Source organism: Schistocerca serialis, chromosome 5 (assembly GCF_023864345.2).
Source record: "Schistocerca serialis cubense isolate TAMUIC-IGC-003099 chromosome 5, iqSchSeri2.2, whole genome shotgun sequence".
Lineage (NCBI taxonomy): Eukaryota > Metazoa > Arthropoda > Insecta > Orthoptera > Acrididae > Schistocerca > Schistocerca serialis.
Genome location: NC_064642.1, coordinates 301188144 through 301210590, shown reverse-complemented (window position 1 = coordinate 301210590; position 22447 = coordinate 301188144). Strand labels below are relative to the sequence as shown.

At 41.2% G+C, this 22447-nt stretch overlaps 1 protein-coding gene across 1 annotated transcript in view; it reads left to right on the top strand.

Moving 5' to 3' along the window:
- LOC126481912 (locomotion-related protein Hikaru genki-like) overlaps positions 1–22447 on the top strand; it is a 321675-nt gene that overhangs the window by 15205 nt on the left and 284023 nt on the right. The window contains exon 3 of the mRNA XM_050105871.1: positions 14276–14367. Within this exon, the coding sequence (XP_049961828.1) occupies positions 14276–14367 (92 nt within the window). The remainder of the gene's footprint in view (positions 1–14275; positions 14368–22447) is intronic.

Genomic DNA, 22447 nt, shown 5'->3' with positions numbered 1-22447 from the left:
CTTCGTTGTCACAAATATGTAGCTGTTGGAGAAGAGGAGGGGAGAGCAGGCTTTGCAGATGCAAAAGATAAGGTGTGGGTGCTGGCTACAGAGTTTTGTCCCACGCGGCGCTTCCACCAACACCACAAGAGGTCCGCGCCCAGAGCCAACCGACTCTTGGCTGCGGGTGCGGAGGAATGGGTACGGGGGGTTGGGGAGAGAGGGGATATAAAGGCGACGCCCAGCAGAAAACAATCAGTCATCAGGAAGGCCTGAAGATGACAAGAAGTCGGCCTGCTGAAATATCACGCCTTCTGGGTGAAACTATCCGGCTGAATAGACGAGAAATATTCAAAATTTTCTTACAGCGGAGAAATCTGAATTCGTACAGAAAGGGAATTATTGAAACCCACTATAAATTAACGTTTGGAAAAAGGTATCGCACTCCAAATCCCCAGAAGTGAATCAGCGAGCTGTAAAGCTTGTTATTTCAGAATATGTTCCTAATCTGTAATTTAAATCCAAAGTTTAAATTCAAAGTCCTGATATGCTTTAACTTAATCAAAATAAAAGTAATGGCATGCTGCTAAATAAATATAAGCATTGCAGTCATTCAGTCAAATGTTGAAATACAAGGTGATTGAAAAATTTGAGCACAAATTGCCTTAGCTAAAAACAACTTTTGAGCAGGAACTTGTGGTCTATAAATAACCCATTGTTAGTGAAATCACTGGATGACCGAGAAAGCAAGGACAATCAATAGACATGCATTTTAAGGTCATCAAAATAGTATATTGTTAACTCAACAATTTTGTACATTACAGAAGTGTTGGAAGTCGATAGTACAATATTCAGTACATGCATAGAATCTTTGTAGAAAATTCTTGCACACTTTACTGAGTACATCAAGCATATAGCATGAACTTCACTAGATGCTGCAAGTACGCTGGCAAGAAGTGTTTCTGTCAAGAAGTATATCCTCGTCAGGAACTGGTGTCATGATCACGACCCTTTTGATATGTCTGAGATCCGGGAAGCTAGGTGGTCATGCAGCTGGACTATCCAACGCAATCCGATGCGTGGGAAATGTGGCTGTCTACTTGCATCCATCCACATGTACACACAAACAGTACATTATCTTCTCTGAACTTCCTGCTCGTGAATATTGGTTGTCTTTGGTTCAAATGGCTCTGAGCACTATGGGACTTAACTGCTGTGGTCATCAGTCCCCTAGAACTTAGAACTACTTAAACCTAACTAATCTAAGGACATCACACACATCCATGCCCGAGGCAGGATTCGAACCTGCGACCGTAGCGGTCACGCGGTTCCAGACTGAAGCGCCTTTAACCGCACGGCTTGGTTGTCTTTATTGATCCATAAATTCCAAGGCTTTCACAGACTTAGGATTGTATATATATATATATATATATATATATATATATATATATATATATGTGTGTGTGTGTGTGTGTGTGTGTGTGTGTGACCCAACAACTGAACCTCTGATACTACGCAACCGAGCGAGACGGACCGAATAAGACAGCCCACGATTTATATACCCGTTTAGACGGTGAATTCCCCTCAACGATTCACAAATTCATAATTTCAGGACATAATTTAAATTCTACACATGAAACATGTATTTCTCGAAAATGTATCGTTTGATACTGTACACTCTCCGAACTTACCAATCTACATACTACACACATTATTTAAAAAATACAGAATTTTAATCTAGTGACAAAGAGAAGTCACAAAAATATAAATAGCAGATGAAATAAAATTATTAGGCCGTATATGACTACCTAAACCCGTACATCTTATTGACAACATTCGGTCATGCCTTCGTACTTATTCTCAGTGGTACTAAATTAGAATAAGAAGCAAATTTAATACTGGACAGACAGTTAATGATTTACTTCAGTAATAATATTAACATAAAACTTCTATTTGGATACATGAGATTGAAGAGCAGGAGTAGTGTTTTACATATGTGCTTCCACAGTACGTTCTGATCATTTTATAGGTATGTCAGGCTTGATTAATTGATTCCCCCGTAGATAATTATACATGATGCAAATTTGTGACTTTTACCAGAGACTGCTGCAACCATCTGCTACCGACAGCCGTTTATACCCTTTTCGTAGGTGTACGAGTTTCTACGTAGCAGTTCTATGACTGTTTTTGCGTACTTTTGAGAATCGAAAACAAAACCAGAAGATTAATATCGGAGTGTTTTTTAAGTGGAGATCAAACTGGTTTCCGTAGAGGAAGGTCTGCAATAGACGGAGTATATGTGATGAAACATATTGCAGATAAACATACAGAATTTAATGAAGAGACCAACTTAGCAGTTCTTGATTTGGAGAAATCCTCATTAAAATTAACAGAGGATAGCTACGGAGCGTAATGAAGGAAGGAGGGTGCTCACTGCATTTAATAAATACCGTAAAAACCTCATTCCTACCCTTTTAAAGTTTTCTAGTGTTAAACATGTGACTCGTTTTGAGAAACAAATTTCTGAGAATGTATGTTTTGAGCACAGACTTGTGATGAGGGAGAATAGTGGGTTATGGAGAAACGGGGAAGAGGAGAATTCAAGCACTTGAGTTGCAGTGCTTTAGGATAAGAAAATTAAAAGGAACGTAGAAAACATTGCCGATAAGAAGGCAAACTATGACAGGACATGTACTGTGACATCAAGGAATATCTTCCGCGGTACTAGAGTGAGCTGCAGAGGGTAAAACCTGTAGGAGGAGATAGAGACTGGAACATAACCAACACAATAACACATAACTTTGGCTGCAAGTGGCATTCTGAGAATGATGACAAAATGGACAAAATTGATTCGTTAAGATCGAGACAAGTTGCACACCGCCAAATCAGGTACATGTCCATTAGGAAACGTGTGCAAGATTCACATTATACCACTTCTTTAATCTACGACTAGAAAGAAGTTACTGTACAATGGCTGCGAGAGTTTCCGGCTCTCACCGGTGGTTAGTATGCTACATAGATCTTGTCTTCGCGTAGTGGATCTGCGTCTTGCCTGCAGTAACAAAACGGCGCTCATAGGAGTTTCGCTCGTTTTGACAGAAATTCTGAAATCAGCAAGGTTCTACTTTTCGCAGTTCCTCTTGTCCAAAAGTGTCATCAGCCATACACATCTCTTTAGCGTATCACTTTTCACGTAAAATATGCTATTAATTTTCTTCTTATGTGGTTGTTGTGCAGACGATCTCATACACTACCAACCGATAAACGTCAAGAACCATATTTTGTAGGATCTTTCACTTTGCAGCTGAGTATGTACTGTTTTGAAACTACCTAGCAGATTAATGCTGTACCAGGCCGGAGATCGAAGCTGGGACGTTGCCTTTAGCAGTCAATGCTGTTACCAGTCGCGCTATCCAGACGCGACTAGCCGTCACAGCTTTAATATTTCCTGGATGGCTCTGTTGGTAATAGTAATGCCTGCGGAAAGTATGGTTCCAGGTTAGAATTCCGCCCTGGCATGCAGTTTTACTCAGCTCTGCAGTTATATCACGTTGTGTATTTTGTCAATGTTTTCATTAGACCGCAGTTTTGGAACGTCCTACAGCTTGATCACCCTCAAATAAGTACGTAAATACATACCTGGTATCACGGACACGGAGAGCAGCAACCTACGATTCTTTACTGATGACGCTGTATGGCATGGGAAGGTGTCGTCGGTGAGCGACTGCAGAGGCTATTGTACGACTTAGACGGAATTCTGTTTGATGTAATGAATGGCATCTGCCTCTAAATGCAGAAGAGTTTGATTTCCGAATATAGTATTAGTACCATGCTGACGACCTAGGCCCATCATTTAAATCTTTGGGTATAATGTTGCAAAGCGACATGAAATAGCACGAGAAGGTAAAGACGGTAGTAGGGAAGGTGAATGTTCGACATCGTTTTCTTGAGAAAATTTTGGGAAAGTGTGGATGGTCTGTATAGAGGACCGCTTATGGGACCCTAGTGCGGCCCATTCTTCAGTAATGGAGTGTTTGAGATCCCACCAGGTCGGATTAAAGGAAGTTATCGAAGAAATTCAGAGCGTGCTGCTAAATATGTTGTGGGTAGATTTGATCTGCACCAAAGTCTTACAGAGGTGCTTCTTGAACTCAGAAGGGAATCATTCAAGGAAAGACTACGTTCTTTTTGTGAGACACTCTAGAGAAAACATAGAGAACCAGCATCTGCAACTGAATGCCGAATTATTCTACAGCCACCAATGTTCATTTGCGGAAGGACTGCAAAGACAAAGTAAGAGTAATTGTGGAGCGTAAGGAGGCATATAGTGAAATCCGGTTTTCAAGTACAGAGCGGATCAGGTTGTGGAAAGGTGCCAATATCAGTTATTGTTAGTTGCACAAGAACACAACTTTATTCCTCGAAAACACAATGCACAGTTTTCTCTTTAAAACAACGATTTACGGTTGAGGGTCCAAGTAAACAATTAACGGCTGAGGGCCCAAGTAAACAATTAACGGCTGAGGGCCCAAGTAACTTCTCAATAATAAGGTTTAAAAAATTCCTTTTAAAACACAAGGATTTAGAGAAACGGCTGAAGGCCATACTTAAGTAAAATTAAAATATCCTTAAATAATTCTTTTTAAGGCACAAGAATTTAGACAAACGGCTGAAGGCCTTAATTAAGCAAAATTAAAATATCTTCTCGGATAAAGGCCCAAATAATATTTCACATCGCCAAAGGAAACTCTTTAAAAGGCAAGCATTTACCAATTTCAGCTAAAATCCATGTTAAGGAAAATTTAAATTAATCCCTCGGCTGAAAGCCCAATAACATTTAAACATAATAAAAGGCAACCTTTAAAGGCAAGCATTTACACAATACAACAGAAAACCATCTTAAGAAAACTGGAAATATTTTGACGGCTGAAGGCCCAAACAATTATTCAAAATAACTTAAGACAAACCTTAAAATAAGCGTTTATACAGTACGGCTGAAGGCCATTTTAAGAATTCAAGATAATTAAAGAGAAGCCTTACAGACAGGAATCTACAATTTTTAAAACGAAAGCGGCTGTAGGCCTAAATACAGAGCAAACAAGAATTTTAAATGAAACACGGCTGAAGGCCTAATCTTAACATACTTCACATAAGGTTAGGCTGAAGGCCATATACCGAACATAGAACAGACAAAATTAATACACGGCTAAAGGCCTGGCACAGTACTTGGGACAAAAGAAAATCACAAACAACAGAACAGTGGTGTTCAGAAGTGTTCCAAGGGTCGGTCTGGGGAGGAAACTCTAACAACAGTTTAGGTGAGACAGGCAGCCAAGCGTACACTAAATAATCGGGTGGCAGCACGACCTTGGGACGGTTGACGAACCAACCACCAACCTAATCAATTCCCTTCCGCCCGACCAGCAGCACGACAACCGAAAATATCAGCGAGGACGAAGATCCCAGCAGCACTACCTCTTGACAATTGGCGTCTAAACAGAGTCAAGGCACAATAAACCAATTTACGTGGAACAACAAGGAGAAATGACAAGTCACACAACAGAGAGTTTCCATAAGCGGTCGCTGACCAAATACACGTCACCCGATGAGACGAGCGACCGAACGACCAACCAACGTCGTTCCCGCTCCAGCCTCCTTCCGTCGGACAGTGCACGTGTGTCGCCAGCGGTCGGCGAGTACTGGCTGTCAGGACCTCACTGGCGCTGCGACCCGACTGAACACCCGACAGACGACGATTTCGAAATCCTAGCGGTCGCTCCAGAGATGGTACGACAATGCTCTTATCGATAAGCGCTGCTGCTGCCACTCACAGGCCAGCAAACTAGCTACTTAGTGACGCCAGTAAATCGAATTAAAAGAGAATCGAGGCGACAGAACCACAAAAACAAGATGACGAGCAATAAACGGCATGACCGCTAGCTGTGCACGGCTCACATACAGTCGTTTTTTCTCTCTCTGTTTGCGAGTGTAACATGAAAGCGAATGATTAGTTACGGTACAAGTTACCCTCCACCACTCACCATACCGTGGCTAGCGGAGAATGTATGTAGACGTGAAAAAGTACAGACTCATATTAATTAATCTCTCATGGGCGCAAATCAGTTTTAATTCAATTTTCGTTGAGGATAAGGAGCCAAAAATATGAAAATTATGACGGCTTGGTATAGTGGTTTGCCTGTTCTAGAAAACCCTGCACAAGGAGATTATTGTAGAAAGAAACACAAACAAAATGTGGTGCCACAACAATTTCGCCCGTCATTGCGCAGCATGTGACAATATAAGAAAACAAAACTTCTTTTCAGTAAATATACATTTGTGTCAAGTGAAGAATGTATCACCTTGCCTTCCTACCTCTGTGAATGGGTTCCTTCTTAACACACAGCCGGTAACAACAACGCAACAGATTCTCAGCTAAGTATATTCAAACGTTTGTGGACACGTCTGTTAAAGGCTGCTGGGCTTTGTTAGTAGCTTATCTAAATAAACAATAAGTAACATGTCACAGTGGACAATGTACAGCCTACACAAACACCACATTAACAAAACATTAATCTTTTTTATTTTGGCTTCGGTACTTAAAGTTTTACGTTAACAACACCTGAAAAACTTCCATAAAATCATTGAGGTGTACTTGGAGTTGTTTTGCCCACGCCATGCGAGACTCATGTAGTTGTGGCATTTATAAAGATTTCTGGTAACAATTATGTCCTCGCTCTGCATATATTTGAAAGCACACATCTCCCTTCAGCTCTAAACCAACTACCACACAGCGAACCGCGTCATTGTAGCTGCACGAACTAAGTGCCTCAGTTTGTCCAGTCATGTGTTGTGATGGTAAAGCTCTTGTAGAATCTTCACTCACTCTCTTTTAAGGTCAGGTACGGGCACTCGCACCATCTTGTGTAGTGGAAGGCAGCGTCATCCATTAATAAAATAAATAAATTTCAATTCCTAAGGGATCAAACTGGTGAGGTCATCGGTCCCGAGACTTAGACACTACTTAAACTAACTTAAACACACACCCATACCAGAGGGAGGAACTGAACCTCCGGTGGGAGGGGCCGCGCAATCTGTGACATGGCGCCTCTAACCATGCGGCCACTCTGCACGGTCATCTGTTAATCAGTTACAGAAAAATTCATAACTATCAGAAGTAGGTAACGATTAGATGCAGTACATGCATTTCAGAAGTTACTTGCGAAGCCATTCACACTACTGCAAAAGTCCTCGCTAGTTCAAGACGTAAAGCGGTTAGTGAAGTGGTCATAACTTGAAAATGGCGCTATTTCCTGGTTCATATTAAGGCTTCCATATACGCATGATGTTTAGTCGCAAGACACTTTTCTTGTTCGTCAATACCAGCAATAAGTTTACTAACAAAATGGTTCAAATAGCTGTAAGTACTATGCGACTTAACTTCTGAGGTCATCACTCCCCTGGACTTAGAACTACTTAAACCTAACTAACCTAAGGACATCACACACATCCATGCCCAAGGCAGGATTCGAACCTGCGACCGTAGCGGTCGAGCGTTCCTGATGCCGACCTGTTTACAAGCACAACACACTTCCACATACATACAATTTCCCAACAAAAGTGTTATAGGACACGGTATAAATTAATGGGAACAGATGCACAGTAAAGTTCATGTGCACTCTATTAATAAAAAAGTAATGTAATAAAGTAATATACGAAATGAATCACGTTATTCTGCGGGGTTCATTATATCTGCAGCCATCCATCTGGGTAACTTAAACAGCGTGAATGCACGGAAAATCTTACTTATCGTAACTAAAACTCCGTACGAACAGGTATTAGAAGACGCAACTGTAGTGACCGCTCGACGTGTCATCCTCAGCCTACAGGCGTCACTGCAGGCGGAGATGGAGGGGCATGTGGTCAGCACACAGCAGTCCCGGCCGTTGTCAGTTTTTGTGATTCGAACCATTACTCTACAATCAAGTAGCTCCCAAATTTGTCTCACAAAGACAGAGTGCAGCCCGTTTGCCAACAGCGCTTGGCAGACCTGACGGTCACCCATACAAGTGCTAGCCAAGCCCGACAGCGCTTAACTTGATGATCTGAAGGGAACCGGTGTTACGATTACGGCCAGGCACTTGGCACTCTTCGGAATGCAATCTAGAATATATCAGATCTTCAGTGTCATATACCCGCTACAGATGGTTTTATCCATTGTTGTTAATAGTTCCGGTGTGGTTAGCACATTTCCACGTAAGAGAAACTAAAGCTGATTAAAAAGTTAAGAAAAAGCTGTAGTTCAGCGGTTTTCCTTGAACATTTCTACTTGCTAATAGGAAATAATATTATAAATTGAATGTCTGTTGACATAGTTTTCTGGGTATGGTACCGCGGCATGTTGTAAAAAAACTGTTGCTGGTGAAACCACTATTTCGGTCAAGGTTGCAGTGGCCTTCTTCCGGGTATATTGTTGTGTAGTTTCTGCCAAGAGTCACTTATATATTATTCTTTCAATACTGCGTACTGAGCATGACATTGCATTATGGTTTAAAAAAATTTGATGTAGCCGGTTTATTAGTGCTGAAGGAGTGGGAAGAGTATGGAGAGATTGCGCTGGAGAGATTGGGATCTGCTGTTGTCTACTGCTTCTTACATTGTGTGCTATGATTATAAGTCATGGGCGAATAGATTCCTGTTTTCTTCTTGCTGGACGCGGCCCGCACGGCAACAGCTACTCGCCGGTAGCGCTCGAGTCACGTGTTGTTTGTGCGGCCTGTTGAGCTCTCACGGCTGGCAGTCAGGATGGGACGAGCCAGAGTCCATCCTATCTATTCACGTTGTTGAGGTGTTTTAGAATTTCGAACACTTCTCTGATCTAGCCTGTTATCAAACTCGGATACTTGACAAGTATGCAGGTTTCGCTAAGTATTATTTCCTTGGCGCAGGCTTTGAGATTTCCGGTCACTGCAGATTTGTTGCGTTGCCCAAGTCGAATATTACTTGTTCTCGTGTTCTCGTATGCTCATTGTTACTGGGCTGTCGGTCGCACCGCTGTACACTTCTATACACTCACATTCCGCCACCGCGCGGACTAGCCGAGCGGACGTCTCTAGCGTGAGCTCGGCCTCTCTTGCTCAAGTAGGAAAACGCCGGCTCGGTAGCTCAGCATGTTCGGTCAGAGCGTTAGCTGCCTTCTGTAATAAAAAAAATGAGTTAACCGGTCAATGAACAAACTTAAACGGGTGTCATACGACGTCCGCCCCGAGCAGATGCAACGAACCGAAAGTGAACAAACTGAGATTAAAAAAAGAAAAAGAAAAGAGCGGTCTAAAGGCGCTGCAGTCACGGACTGTGCGGCTGGCCCCGGCGGAGGTTCGAGTCCTCCCTCGGGCATGGGTGTGTGTGTTTGTCCTTAGGATAATTTAGGTTAAGTAGTGTGTAAGCTTAGGGACTGATGACCTTAGCAATTAAGTCCCATAGGATTTCACACACATTTGAACACAATTCGCCTCCTATACGCATGAAGCAATATTCATGCTCAAAAGTATGCAACGAAGCAAATGTAAAATTTAGATGTACAAGGTAAACTATGCTAAGAAGAGTGGTATTCAATTTTTCCTGTCAATAACACTATAATACAAAGCCTTCGTTTCACCTGTGAATCTCTCTTCCATGGGTGACACTTAAACGTACAGATTTTATCCATTTTTAAAACGTTTCCGTTTCCTCAACTGTGTGACATACATTTACATTTTAGCCAAGTATGTAAACGCCTAGTGATAGTATTTCGAAACAAGTAAAAAAACTGATCTGCACTTTTATTTTTTACTTGTATCTACTTTCTGTCTTGGAAGCTTGTAATACATGCCTGAACATCTCATTGCACCATCATGGCAAAAATTCATAATAAGAGTAAGAGCATTCGCGATATGTAGCTCAAAGTATAAAAAAAATGGCTCTGAGCACTATGGGACTCAACTGCTGTGGTCATTAGTCCCCTAGAACTTAGAACTACTTAAACCTAACCAACCTAAGGACATCACACACACCCATGCCCGAGGCAGGATTCGAACCTGCGACCGTAGCAGCAGCGCGACTCCGGACTGGAGCGCCTAGAACCGCACGGCCACCGCGGCCGGCAGCTGAAAGTATCCAAAACTGTTTTGATGAAGTACAGTTTCTAAAGGGATCTGTCGCTCTAACATTCGGTACTCTTACGAGGACACGTGAGTACAGAAATACAACCGCGGAAAGAAATTAGGGGAGCCTTCACTTCAAGAGCGGGCTCTCGAAGTGTTTAATGTTAGTAACAGGACCCACTGCGGAAAAAGAAAAAATCCTCAAGGAATCAGTGCGTTATGGGACCATAAGACATTGTAGTAAGGGCGTTGCGAAAGATGACTTTACAGTGGGTTATCGGCCAACAAAATCTCATACACAACTGAGCAGTGTAGCAGTTCGGAGTGCCCTCGTCGATAGCACTCCTGCCTGATCTACCTGTCTCCTATTTTCAGTTTAATGTAATTCCCTGGAGTGGTAGCTTCATGCTTCTAAAATAACTGTTCTGTCGGAAATCCGAGTGAAATTATGATTTTATTTTAGCGGTAAGGCTACCGCAGCTACACATACATTACTATAGTGATTTCGCACTATACGTAATTCGTCCAAAGTGCAAAAAGTCAATGAAGTATTTCTAAACCAGACATTGGCAGGTAAAGGGGACACAGCCATCAGAAAGTCGTATTGTATCTTCTAAGAATATGCTAATTACCGCCAGAGCATGTCTGTCGGCGTATAAAACCAGACGGAGACAGATCACAGAGCGTGCCTGACCACCATCATAGTGGTGGCCAGTTACAACCAAGAACATATAACTTAAGAACCAAACAGAAAGAGAACTGGTTGCCATAACATGACGTAAAGGAGAAAAATTACTTAACCTTGCATCAGATTGACAATTCCATTATCAATATAATATTCAGAAAACTATACTGGAATAAATATAATTTTCAGGTCGTAGTTTCCTAAGTTATATAACGACGAAGAGAAGACAGATCGACAGCAAGAAATTTAATTGTTGTATTGTGGATAAATAAAAGCAAATAATACCAAAATAATGCTACAATTATTGTTAATCACCAGATGTCGCCACTTTTCAGCATGAGTGCTTAGTAGACACTTTTTAATACAAGCATAGGCCATGACCACACTGTAAGGCAATTTTTCTCTTCCTTCTGTGTTATCTGAAAATGGTTATTTTAGTCATTCTAAATCGATAATTATCCATATAGTATTAGAAAGTATTACAATTAAGAGTACTGAAACTTGCAACCAGTCTTTGTAATAATGACGATTAACTGAAATAACTACATCAAAACAAAAACTATTTTCCTGTGTCGAATTGAAGCTGTACAAACTGTTTCCGTGCTGAAACGTTATTTAAAATCTTTTACTTCACAATGTAATCACATTTAAGAGAAAGCGGCTTAGATATGAACACTCAAGAGTGACTGGTAACGCTGATGACAGAGGTGATGTTTCGCCATACGCATTAAACATGCCGTCGAAGCGCTATGAAACCACTTAGTTCCTTGAAAACTTCATACAATGCTGGTCTGAGCTGCGCTTAGACATTACTAAGCAGTTGATCTTAGGGAGAACAAATCTTGAAAAGTGCAATACTGAATGACTATATGAAGTAGTGGAGAGTACCACAAACGGAATGATAACCACTTGGACATCATAATTATGGGAATGACACAAGAGGGAATTATGACCGAAGATGAGTAAAGCAGAGAAACAGATATTTACCCGTATGGAACACTGGAATGGAAAGGATTTATCATTTACCATATTGGCAGATCGGGTTTCCATATCAGTAGTAATAAAACTTTAGAATGTATAAGGGTTATTAGCCTTGGTACATCAACCTATTTGTGTTGGTTTTCGAACCACTGGCTTTCATCTTCAGGAGTCACAGCATATAATTCCATTCCATATTATTTACTTTACTAAAAGTATTACCGAGATTATCACTAGTCTGTTGCCAAGGGCTTCATTAGGTCCTGAATGAATGCCACCTATACAGAAATGGAAAAATGTATAATCCACTTGTTCCTAAAATAAAGTTTTGTGCTGACAAATACTTGCAACCGCTAATTCAAGGGAAGTTAGGGGAGATTTTAAGATAAAGTAGTCTATTAATCCTGTTTCAGGTGGCGGGGGCGTGGGAAAAAGCATTACAACTCATTGCATTTTACCCCCAGACAAGTTGATGATGAGGTCCCACACTCCGAGGAGCGTAGGAGACGATGCGGCAGAACCGCGCTACTGTACTACGCAAGGTCCTAGTAGAGGTGGTTTGCCATTGCCTTCCTCCGACAGTAATGGCGATGAATGATGATAATGAAGATGACACAACAACACACAGTCATCTCGAGGCATGAAAAAGCCGTGTCTCCGCCGGGAATCGAACCCGGGACCCCGTGCGTGGGAAGCGAGAACGCTACCGCAAGACCACGAGCTGCAGGCCGCAGGCATCTCTACAGCCTGTAAATTAGCTATGGATTATTACCAAGTCTTTCTCCTGTACTTTAACTGACAGTGACACTTACTCTGCCCAGATGTTAAAAACGTGTAAAATATTTGTCTTGCTTGCTTAATTGATTAGAAAGTATTATAATTTCTTGCCAGAGTGGATGACTCACCCATTTTTAAGAGATGAGCCGGCCTCTATATTCCGAGCTCCTGCTTTAGCCATATTCGTCTTTAGATATTTATGTTTGGAAATGTTTTAGAACAATAGGAATGCTAATAACTTTTAGTTTCAGTGACATTGTATACGTGCCAATTAATGTGGCTGATATGGGAGTAATAGTGTGCGACTTTAACTGGGCATGTATTTTTCCGTTTTTTGTGTTATAGATGGTTTAACATCACTGATCAGTAATTAATTTAACAAAGGTACTAATAGCCACCCTGCTAAGCACCCTAAAGCCAAAGGAACACACACACACACACACACACACACACACACACACACAGAGAAAGAGAGAGAGAGCGAGAGAGACACGCAGACGCACAGGAAAAAGAAAAAAAGAATGAATGAAAGTTAAATGCAATAGCATTTTAGAAACGTTATGTGGAAAAACAGAGCGAGAAATGAAATATGAGATGTCAGCCGTCTGAGATTCATATTTTTTATATAAGACGTAAGTGCAGCCACCACAAAACTACTAAAAATTTATACTTCTACAATTAGTTCTACCATTGTATCATCACGTGGTAGCATATAACTTTAAAACGGCGTGTATCAACATATCCACTATTTTTAAATTTCTTAAATTATCGATTTACGGTATAATAAATCCAGTAGTACCAATTACCATACTTTCATTGTAAGTGGTATCTAAGCCGTCGGACTGTATAAACCACCACAAACTCTTTACTGTGAGTTACTCGTCAAGTACGCAATATCTGCTACAGCATGTCTCTCGACATCAAAAACCATAAGGTGATTTATAGCTGTCCGTTCACGCCCACAGCCATCGCGATATACTAATTACAGCCAATAGGTCGTGCACAAGATAAACAGTTATAAAAGTGAAAACTAAACAGAAGTTGCTTGATTACAATAACAATAACACAAACATGGATACAAAGTTGATAATCACAGTATATGTATAATGTTCATAAAAATGTACACATTTTGAAATCTAAACTTTGCTGGATGATTAACAGCACAACAAACTTTGTGGTAGCTACGCATAAAACTGTCTCGGATTTATAGGCCTACTTTGTGACATGTCTTTACCTACTCAAGCAATCATGGAAGCAATAGAGGGCTATGATTTAGATAACATTGCACAGATTGCTGTGCAAGACAACTGTGTGAAGTAACGTACGTGTTATCTGACTGGCATAAAAAATTAAGACACCAACTTTACCATCAATCCACTGTAGATGTTAATAAAAACAAGTGTTAATAATATATATCTGTATTCCATGAATTGAATCGAGTTTTTCTCTTAGCATAAATGATACTTTTTAATAAGAAAGTCGCTTTTAAGTTTAGTTGCATGGGTAGGAATAGAATGATAACGTGTTCATTAAAGTTTCATTAAATTTAACACTATTGATGTATTCGTATCCTGTAAACTGACTCGTTCCACATGATTTCGATAACAGAATCGTTGTAATGATCTATGGAAAATGTAAGTAATTAAGTAAGTCTTGTGGCAGGAGATAGCTTAAAGAGAGTCATTGTTTGTGTGTGTGTGTGTGCGTTGTGTTGCAGACAGCAGCCACTTCCAGCCGCTGTTCCGTAACTGTCACCTGGGCGCGACGCCTCCCAACTTGGTCGTCTTCTACCGCAACATCTCCATTATGGTGAGCAGCACACCGCTCTTCACAGCTGTGTCTTCTGAACATCAGCATGCTTTTAGAGGTGCTTGCTCCAGCTTTCTGCTGCTAAGTTTCTCCATGAAGCGAAATACTTAATTTTACTTGGAAATGTAGGTGAGAGACCGTTCATATTTCTCATACCTCTAAACTGTGCAGAGCGAGGGTATATACACGGGGTGATTCATATTAACGTTTAAAAACCCCTGATGCGACGTAGATGATGTTAAGACAGGTAATTTAAGATGCGACACATGTGGCCAAAAACGTTGGGAAATACCCCAAAAGTGGATGACAAATATTGAACATGTGACGTCACCAGATGACGTACGTGGGCCACGAGAAAGACAGGACGTAGCGAGAACGTCACAACACGTAACACTGCAAGCTGGCGGGAAGCGAGTAACTATTTCAGAAGAGTTTAACAACTCTGGCTGCGCGTTTCAATGCATGATAGCTCTCGACAGCGCAGCCAAAGTTATGTCCTTTCGTGTGTACCATTTCAGTTACATATTATTTTCCCGTGTGCCCTGCACGGAACCGAGAGTTTGCGAAGTGTGGTAGAGAAGTCGATTAGTATGACGTCGCAAGTTCGATGCAGGGCCCGAATTTCTCGTGAGTCTCGATGATCTACCTTGTAGGACCTACAATGGTTGGTATTTCCTATAGCACCCTCGCCGGTAGGTGCAGTGATTTACATCACTTCACTAGACTAATCTCTTTTCGTTCTTTCATTATCCGATAACAGAACTCGAGGAGTAGTAATACAAGACTACGATGAATCAATTTAAATATAGCTTAGCGCAGCGATGCTTAAACCTACCCGCTACATACATACCTAAGTGGTGCAGGAGCGGCCAGGTACGTAACATGGAGGAGTTACATGTGCAACATTTCTCACCCATTTTTCGAATATTCCCCGACATTCGAGGCCCCACGCGTCTTATACTAAATTACTTGCTTCGGCTTCATCTACGTCGCTTTTAAGGTTTATAAACGTTAATAAGAATCACCTCGTCTGCCAACAACACTTTCTCCACCTTTCGTTGGTGGGTATTACGTAGGAAGACCAATGGAAAGTTCTTGTTTAAGCCCAAATATATGTGTTTCACCACTGTAATCACTTAAGTGAGGAGTTTGTTGTAAGAACTCATATGCGTCTAACTGCTGTTGGTCATCCTGTCCGTCCTACCTTATATTGTTTTTATTACTTAGAAGCGCAGCATGTCAGCAAGGCAAGGATTAGAAGAAAATGAGAAAAAACGTAGAGATCAATCTGTAAAGACAGTTGTCAGTTGCGAGATAATATTTGCATATCTCGGCGATGTCATATAAATTTAAAAAAAAATCAAGGATATTTACAACTTTGCGAAAACAAAAATATAATTAAATGCATGCATACTTAAAATACGACCATTATTACATACGACTTATGAGACAATGAATGTACAAATTTCTGCAAAACTATAGCAGGTAACCACAAGGGAGCTAATACTGGAGTAGGATGTATATCGAACGAGAAGTGTTGTGTACGTCTTTATACGGTAGTAAAATGCAGCAGCCAGCCAGTCGCACAGACTAGCAACCAACCAATCTTCACCCATGCAAAACATTTTTCGAACTCACAGGAAAAAGTCGGAACCGGCGGTTTAACGTAGTGTCATACATGTGTATTAAATCGCAACACACGTGTAATTTGCTACTGTGCTAACACCAGTGAACGTCACAGTAGGTGACCAACGTGATGCGATGGGCAAGGGCGTGGGGCGAGGTACTGCGTGTGTGCGTGTGTGTGCATGTACTGTCTGTGTATGTATATTCGGCAGCCAGCAACCTCACGAATCTACAGTGTAACCAAGACAATTTGAGCTTCGTTCAAAAGTTGTGACCGGCACATACCGCCTTCTCTTTATGACTACTAGCAGCCTGATTTATTTTCATGACGGCGTGTACACTTTTATTGGTCCATGAGAAATAAATAACCGAAGCATTATTCGAAAATTAGCCTCCGCATAACGTACTTTCACGTTTTATTAAATCTGGAGTTTTATTGTTTTACTGTAAGAAATTATGTTAGTGTGTACATTTAAGAACAGTATTATGTACCAAATTATTCCTCACTGTAAGTTTTATGACAACTTTTAGAAAATATATACTTGTGATATTCGTGTCTGGAGGGTGAGGGTGAGGTGATGGTGGTGGTGGTGGTGGTGGTGGGGGGGGGGGGGTTGTGTGTTCGAAGAGGTTCGTTCCGACACATAAAAGTTTAGAAATTAAGCACTGTGTCAGTGTTTATTGAAAAAGCCATTGCGAGAAAACTTTTTCAACAATTTTTCTGGTTCTTTCCTTGTGCCACAATATAATTCAGGTTCCTCCAGCACATTTACATAATATCCGATGTTGGCTCTTCGCAGGGTCTCCGTATTAGAGACCACTTAAGAGATTGTTTGGCTATAGGTTGACAGATAATTGCCTAGTGTGTTTTTATTGTGTGTATAATCATGCTCATTAAAACGAGTCTAAACGTGGACGATAAATAGCTTAGACAAGAAGAGAATAGAAGCTTTCGAAATGTGGTGCTACAGAAGAATGCTGAAGATCAGATGGGTAGATCACATAACTAATGTGGAGGTATTGAATAGGATTGGGGAGAAGAGGAGCTTGTGGCACAACTTGAGTAGAAGAAGGTATCGGTTGGTAGGACATGTTCTGAGACATCGAAGGATCACCAATTTAGTATTGGAGGGCAGCGTGGAGGGTAAGAATCGTAGAGGGAGACCAAGAGATGAATACACTAAGCAGATTCAGAAGGATGTAGGCTGCAGTAGGTACTGGGAGATGAAGCATCTTATACAGGATAGAGTAGCATGGAGAGCTACATCAAGCCAGTCTCAGGACTGAGGACCACAACAACAACTACTGTCTGCCCGATGTATTTTCGTGGAATTCGTCACATGGGAACCTATATATACCAGAATGTAAATAACTATTTTTTCCAGCAACTCATGATTATTTCGTTGCCTGAATTCTCTAGCTTACAGTGACCTTTAATTTAATTTTTATGTGAACACTTTCAGTCTGCCACTTGTCACGCGGCGGTTTGCTATGATGACTTAACTTTGCGTCTTATTTAACCTATTTTGTTTCTCCCATCAAATGAACTGCTTCTCGAAACTTTATCCAGTTTGGGTTTCATTCGATACATTTGTCTCATCAGCAGTTTGCTCTGATTTCCCAAACCTTAGTTTTTTTAAACTTCGCATGTCTTTGTGAGATCCCTTCTCCAGAAACAAGTTCAGTGTTAAGAGATGCGGTCTAAATAGAAGAGGATGGAGTAAATAATTTGGGCTATGGTTATGAATCAATCAGTTTATCGCCCTTTCGCCAACTTGGCTGTAAAATCAGTAGATTCTTCTTGAGTTTTACAATACATGCTGAGAATTTCAAATTACTGCAACACTTACAAATGAAGTTAGTGAAGCAGGTGAAGACCACAAGTATACATGACATAAATTGAACAACAGTGCATTGTCAAAGCCATCCACCTTTTTAACCAATTTATAGCATGTTGCCCACTTTTGTACAAATGACTTTGATTTCCCCATACAGTTAGACGCCGCCGCATCACTAATTTTTGAGTGTTTGCGGTGGTTTCAGAGAAACGCACCCTCAAAACGCAGTGCGTATTCATTTATGTCTCTTCTTGTATATCTCAGTCAAGAGTTCGAAGTAAACTAACGAATTATGGACATTACATGAAGGACAAAGGTTCCCTCTGTCGGACTGTGAAAGAACTAAGGCGACATTTACTACCATCTATGCGTAACGCCGATTCCGCTGTTACCCTACACACTGTACGTGTGCAGTAAAACTAACAATACATCAGATGAATGTACACATCGAACTCCCATACCAAGCATCAATCACATGTCAGCGGTCTAAGTCCAAAATTGTTCTAACTTCATGAAAATTAGAAAATGGAAGTTCTTAAATGATTCTTTAGTCACTGATGAACGGTAACACTGTCGCCCAAAAATATCGATTTAGTTTTTGATTAGCGATACTAGTTCTCAAAGAATTAATTTATACAGGCACTGCAGCACTTTGTGACTCACTGCAGAATGTAACGTATCAGCTCGCTTCAGTATCGAAGGTTAAAATTCTCGTCGCTCACGAATGAGAAATGAAGACAGAGTTCAATTCTCGTTGCGAGTGGTATGCCGCACGGAATCTTTCCCCAAAGCTTCTTATTGCCGAACCCAGCGACACTGAGATTACGACCACTACTGAGAAATGGAAGATTCTTCCCAGGAAATGGGGCGTCTCGCTTATAAACCGAGTCTGACGTCTGACTGCCCTGTTTATTACAACGAAAATTACTTTTATGACCGCCATTCAAATTCTGAAAATGAAGCAATGAAACTACAAATGCATAATGGTATCCCACTCTTTTACGGTCATTTGCCGCTTGCAGATTACATTATATGTCTACTGGCTCACTTCTTATTCACAAACATATACTGAAATTAACTACTCATGATTGGGATTCACAGTCACACAATAATTCTTAAAAGGTATCGTAGTCGCCGTTGACTGTATGAAATATTTGTTATTACTGTAATGTGATGTAATGTAATAACAAATATTTCATACAGTCAACGGCGTTTATGATGTCTTTTAAGAAGTACATTGAAATCTTTTTACACCATAGGTTTACACAAATAAAACATGTTTATAAACAAACATAAAAATTAACTGGCTCGTTGATCCGAATCTTCTTTCGACGATCTGTCACCTAGTGCCTTAGAATTTACAATACCTACACCGCCCTCACATGGTGAATATCTTTATTAACGGCTGATTCAAATTTAACACTACTATTAAAAACACTGAATACTGTGAAATTATTAAGACAGCAGATAATGGATGTACCTACAGCGTTCTGACTTCATAATACTTGTTACTGCGGAGAAATGCGTATCCTGGCACAATTTGTTCAACTGCAAAATTGTTTGTCGTTTGTAACGTTAAAACTCATTAGTGTATCAAAACATGGCGCTAGCAGCTTATAGCAAAGTTTGAGTCTTAGCACCTCAGGTTCTCACACAGTTACTTTGTTCAGAAAATTAGACGAAATGCCAGTTATTAATATTGCTGTAAATAGCTATGTTTCTGGCACATAAAAGCATTCTAAGCGACAGTGGACATATCGCCGCCCTGTGTTTAGTAGTTTAGAATTAATGTAGCGTTACAGAGCTGTATGACGCTAAATAACCAAGATTTTCACTTAGATATAATTTATTTCACTAACATTTCTCGCCACGACGCCCCTTTCGTTCCCTGCGTGCAGATATGACGCACGTTGGAATCCGCATTATCAATGTCTCTCGCGTCTTGCTGCTTATCGGTTAGCTAGTTTAAGCTCCGCCCCATGGGCTATCACCACCCTTTCAAACAGGAGATCGTGTGTCCTCGGCTTACGTTCTCTGTGTAGACCTACTGCGTGCCTAAACTGTACCAAACAACAAAATTAAAGCGTCACTTTTTAGAAAGCCCGTAATTGTCTCCCACAGTAACACATAAGTTTAAAGTTTGCTTCAAGGGCGCTTATAACCTTCCTCTATACCGGAGCAAAAGCGTGTTGCTCTGCAACGTCATCGTTGGGCTCGGCAAGGCATCAAACAGCAAGGTGTCGTCACATACGGAAAAATTCCAGAGCTCAAAGATTCCTGTGAGGTGTAACGTGGAGCAATGATGTCAGTTTGGTGTAAGTTTTCACCACAATTCTGCCCAAGCCACCGTGGACAAGTAACACCATGGGAAAGAGATCACACCCCACTCGTAACTACACTTCAACCCTCCTTAAGACGCCTCTGCGATGAAAGAATCGTGGTGTACAACGTGGAAATCATGCGGTTTTCTTATGGGTAGCCGAGGAAAAATTTTCAGACTCACCGTCGATCTGTACCGACACGAAGAGGCCTCAGGGTGTGACGTAAAGGGCGTCAATGGAACTAACCCTTCTCTTGGAGTGTTGAATCCCACACATTACGCCGTCAAAAACGACAGTTCGCTGTGCTATGTGCAACATGACGACGTTTCTGATGTAACTCTCTTGATGGGCTTTGAGACTCCGAATGATTAAATTCTTTTCTAAGGACCATACACGCAACTGCACTGTAACGTGGCCACAGTTTTCCCTCTGGTATAAAGGTTTGGAACAACTAGGTACCTTTCAAAAGTATACGACATTTGAATGTGATTCGAAGCAGCAAAAATTTATGCTTTTTCAGCGCTCCAGCTTCACTTGTTGCTATATCGTGATCAAAGGGTGTGTGATAATGACACATGGATGAATAAAACGCCAAAGCGACCCTCTAAGACCTCCATTTCGGCAGACCCCTTGGTGCCACCCGCGCGCCTTTGTTGAGCACTTTAAAAATGTACCTCTACAGAGGCAGCCAGTCACATATTACTAGGCACTGCCGTGACAGGCATCCTTTTCGACAGCCCTTAGGCCGTGTCCTACGTGAGCGACAGAAGCGTGCGACAGCGAGCGACCTCTGGATACACGACACTCTAGCGACAAGCAGTAGTATCGGGCGATAACCTTGGGTGTCCTGCGTGCGAGCGACCATGTCACGCTACAAGATGGCTGCTTAGAGCCAACCAGCTGTTTCTATAAAACGGCGTCCTTAACCTGTAGAGTAAGGCTACAGAATTAGGTCTACTTAAGAAAATAAAGCGAAAAGGAATGCTGTGCATGAAATTTACAATGGGAGGAATCTCAATGGAGAATTTCATAAGTATCAACTGCGAAGAACACCAGACGAGTTCTTTGAATACACGTGAATGTGCAGAGGAGCATTCGACTCTCTCATCAATAAATTAAGTACAAAGCTTTTTTTGCATGATGAAGAACTTTTAACAGCCAATAAATGCGGAGGAATGACTATTACATGACTGACTACGCTAAATACCAACATAAGCACACTAATTGGTATTAGTGCACAATGGCTAAATGTGGTGTAGGGTAGCGTATATAGTTGACAATTACGAGTGAGGAAAGGCTCCTGGAGCCGGCCGAAGTGACCGTGCGGTTAAAGGCGCTGAAGTCTGGAACCGCATGACCGCTACGGTCGCAGGATCGAATCCTGCCTCGGGCATGGATGTTTGTGATGTCCTTAGGTGCCCGCATCTCGTGGTCGTGCGGTAGCGTTCTCGCTTCCCACGCCCGGGTTCCCGGGTTCGATTCCCGGCGGGGTCAGGGATTTTCTCTGCCTCGTGATGGCTGGGTGTTGTGTGCTGTCCTTAGGTTAGTTAGGTTTAATTAGTTCTAAGTTCTAGGGGACTGATGACCATAGATGTTAAGTCCCATAGTGCTCAGAGCCATTTGAACCATTTTGTCCTTAGGTTAGTTAGGTTTAACTAGTTCTAAGTTCTAGGGGACTAATGACCTCAGCAGTTGAGTCCCATAGTGCTCAGAGCCAAAGGCTCCTGGGTTCGAGGCCCGGCCGCATTTTTACTGACTCAGTTACGATTCTGTGTCCTAAGTTTTATGTATACTGTTTACGCTGCATCGCTAAGTACATTTTAAGGTCTTGCCAAAGAACTTGATCTTCATACCTATCCCAGTATATCTAACATATTTAATTCCTAACAAATTGCAATGAACCATGAAATTTTACAGATATTTGAAGTTGCGAATGTAATTCACCAGTACTCAGTGTTAAGACCAAGCGTTTCAATTACTCTAAATAGTCTCTAAAAGTAAAGCTTACAAAATTTTTGTAAGAAAAGTTAATCGTTTTGTGTAATGATTTGTCTAAAAGTATGAAATAAAAAATATTAGGGAAACCTTTGGTGCACTTCATTTTCTGTTCATGATTTCGAGCATCATTCAGAGGCACGTTAAACGTTTCTCTGCTCTACTCATTTTTTTCACACAAATCATTTCATAAAATTTTTGGCTGATTTCTTCCAATTTTGAATTTCAAGTTTTATTCAGAAAGCATGATCTTACTGACTCCTCGTTTGCCTTCCTAACGTACTTGATTCGAAGAAAGCC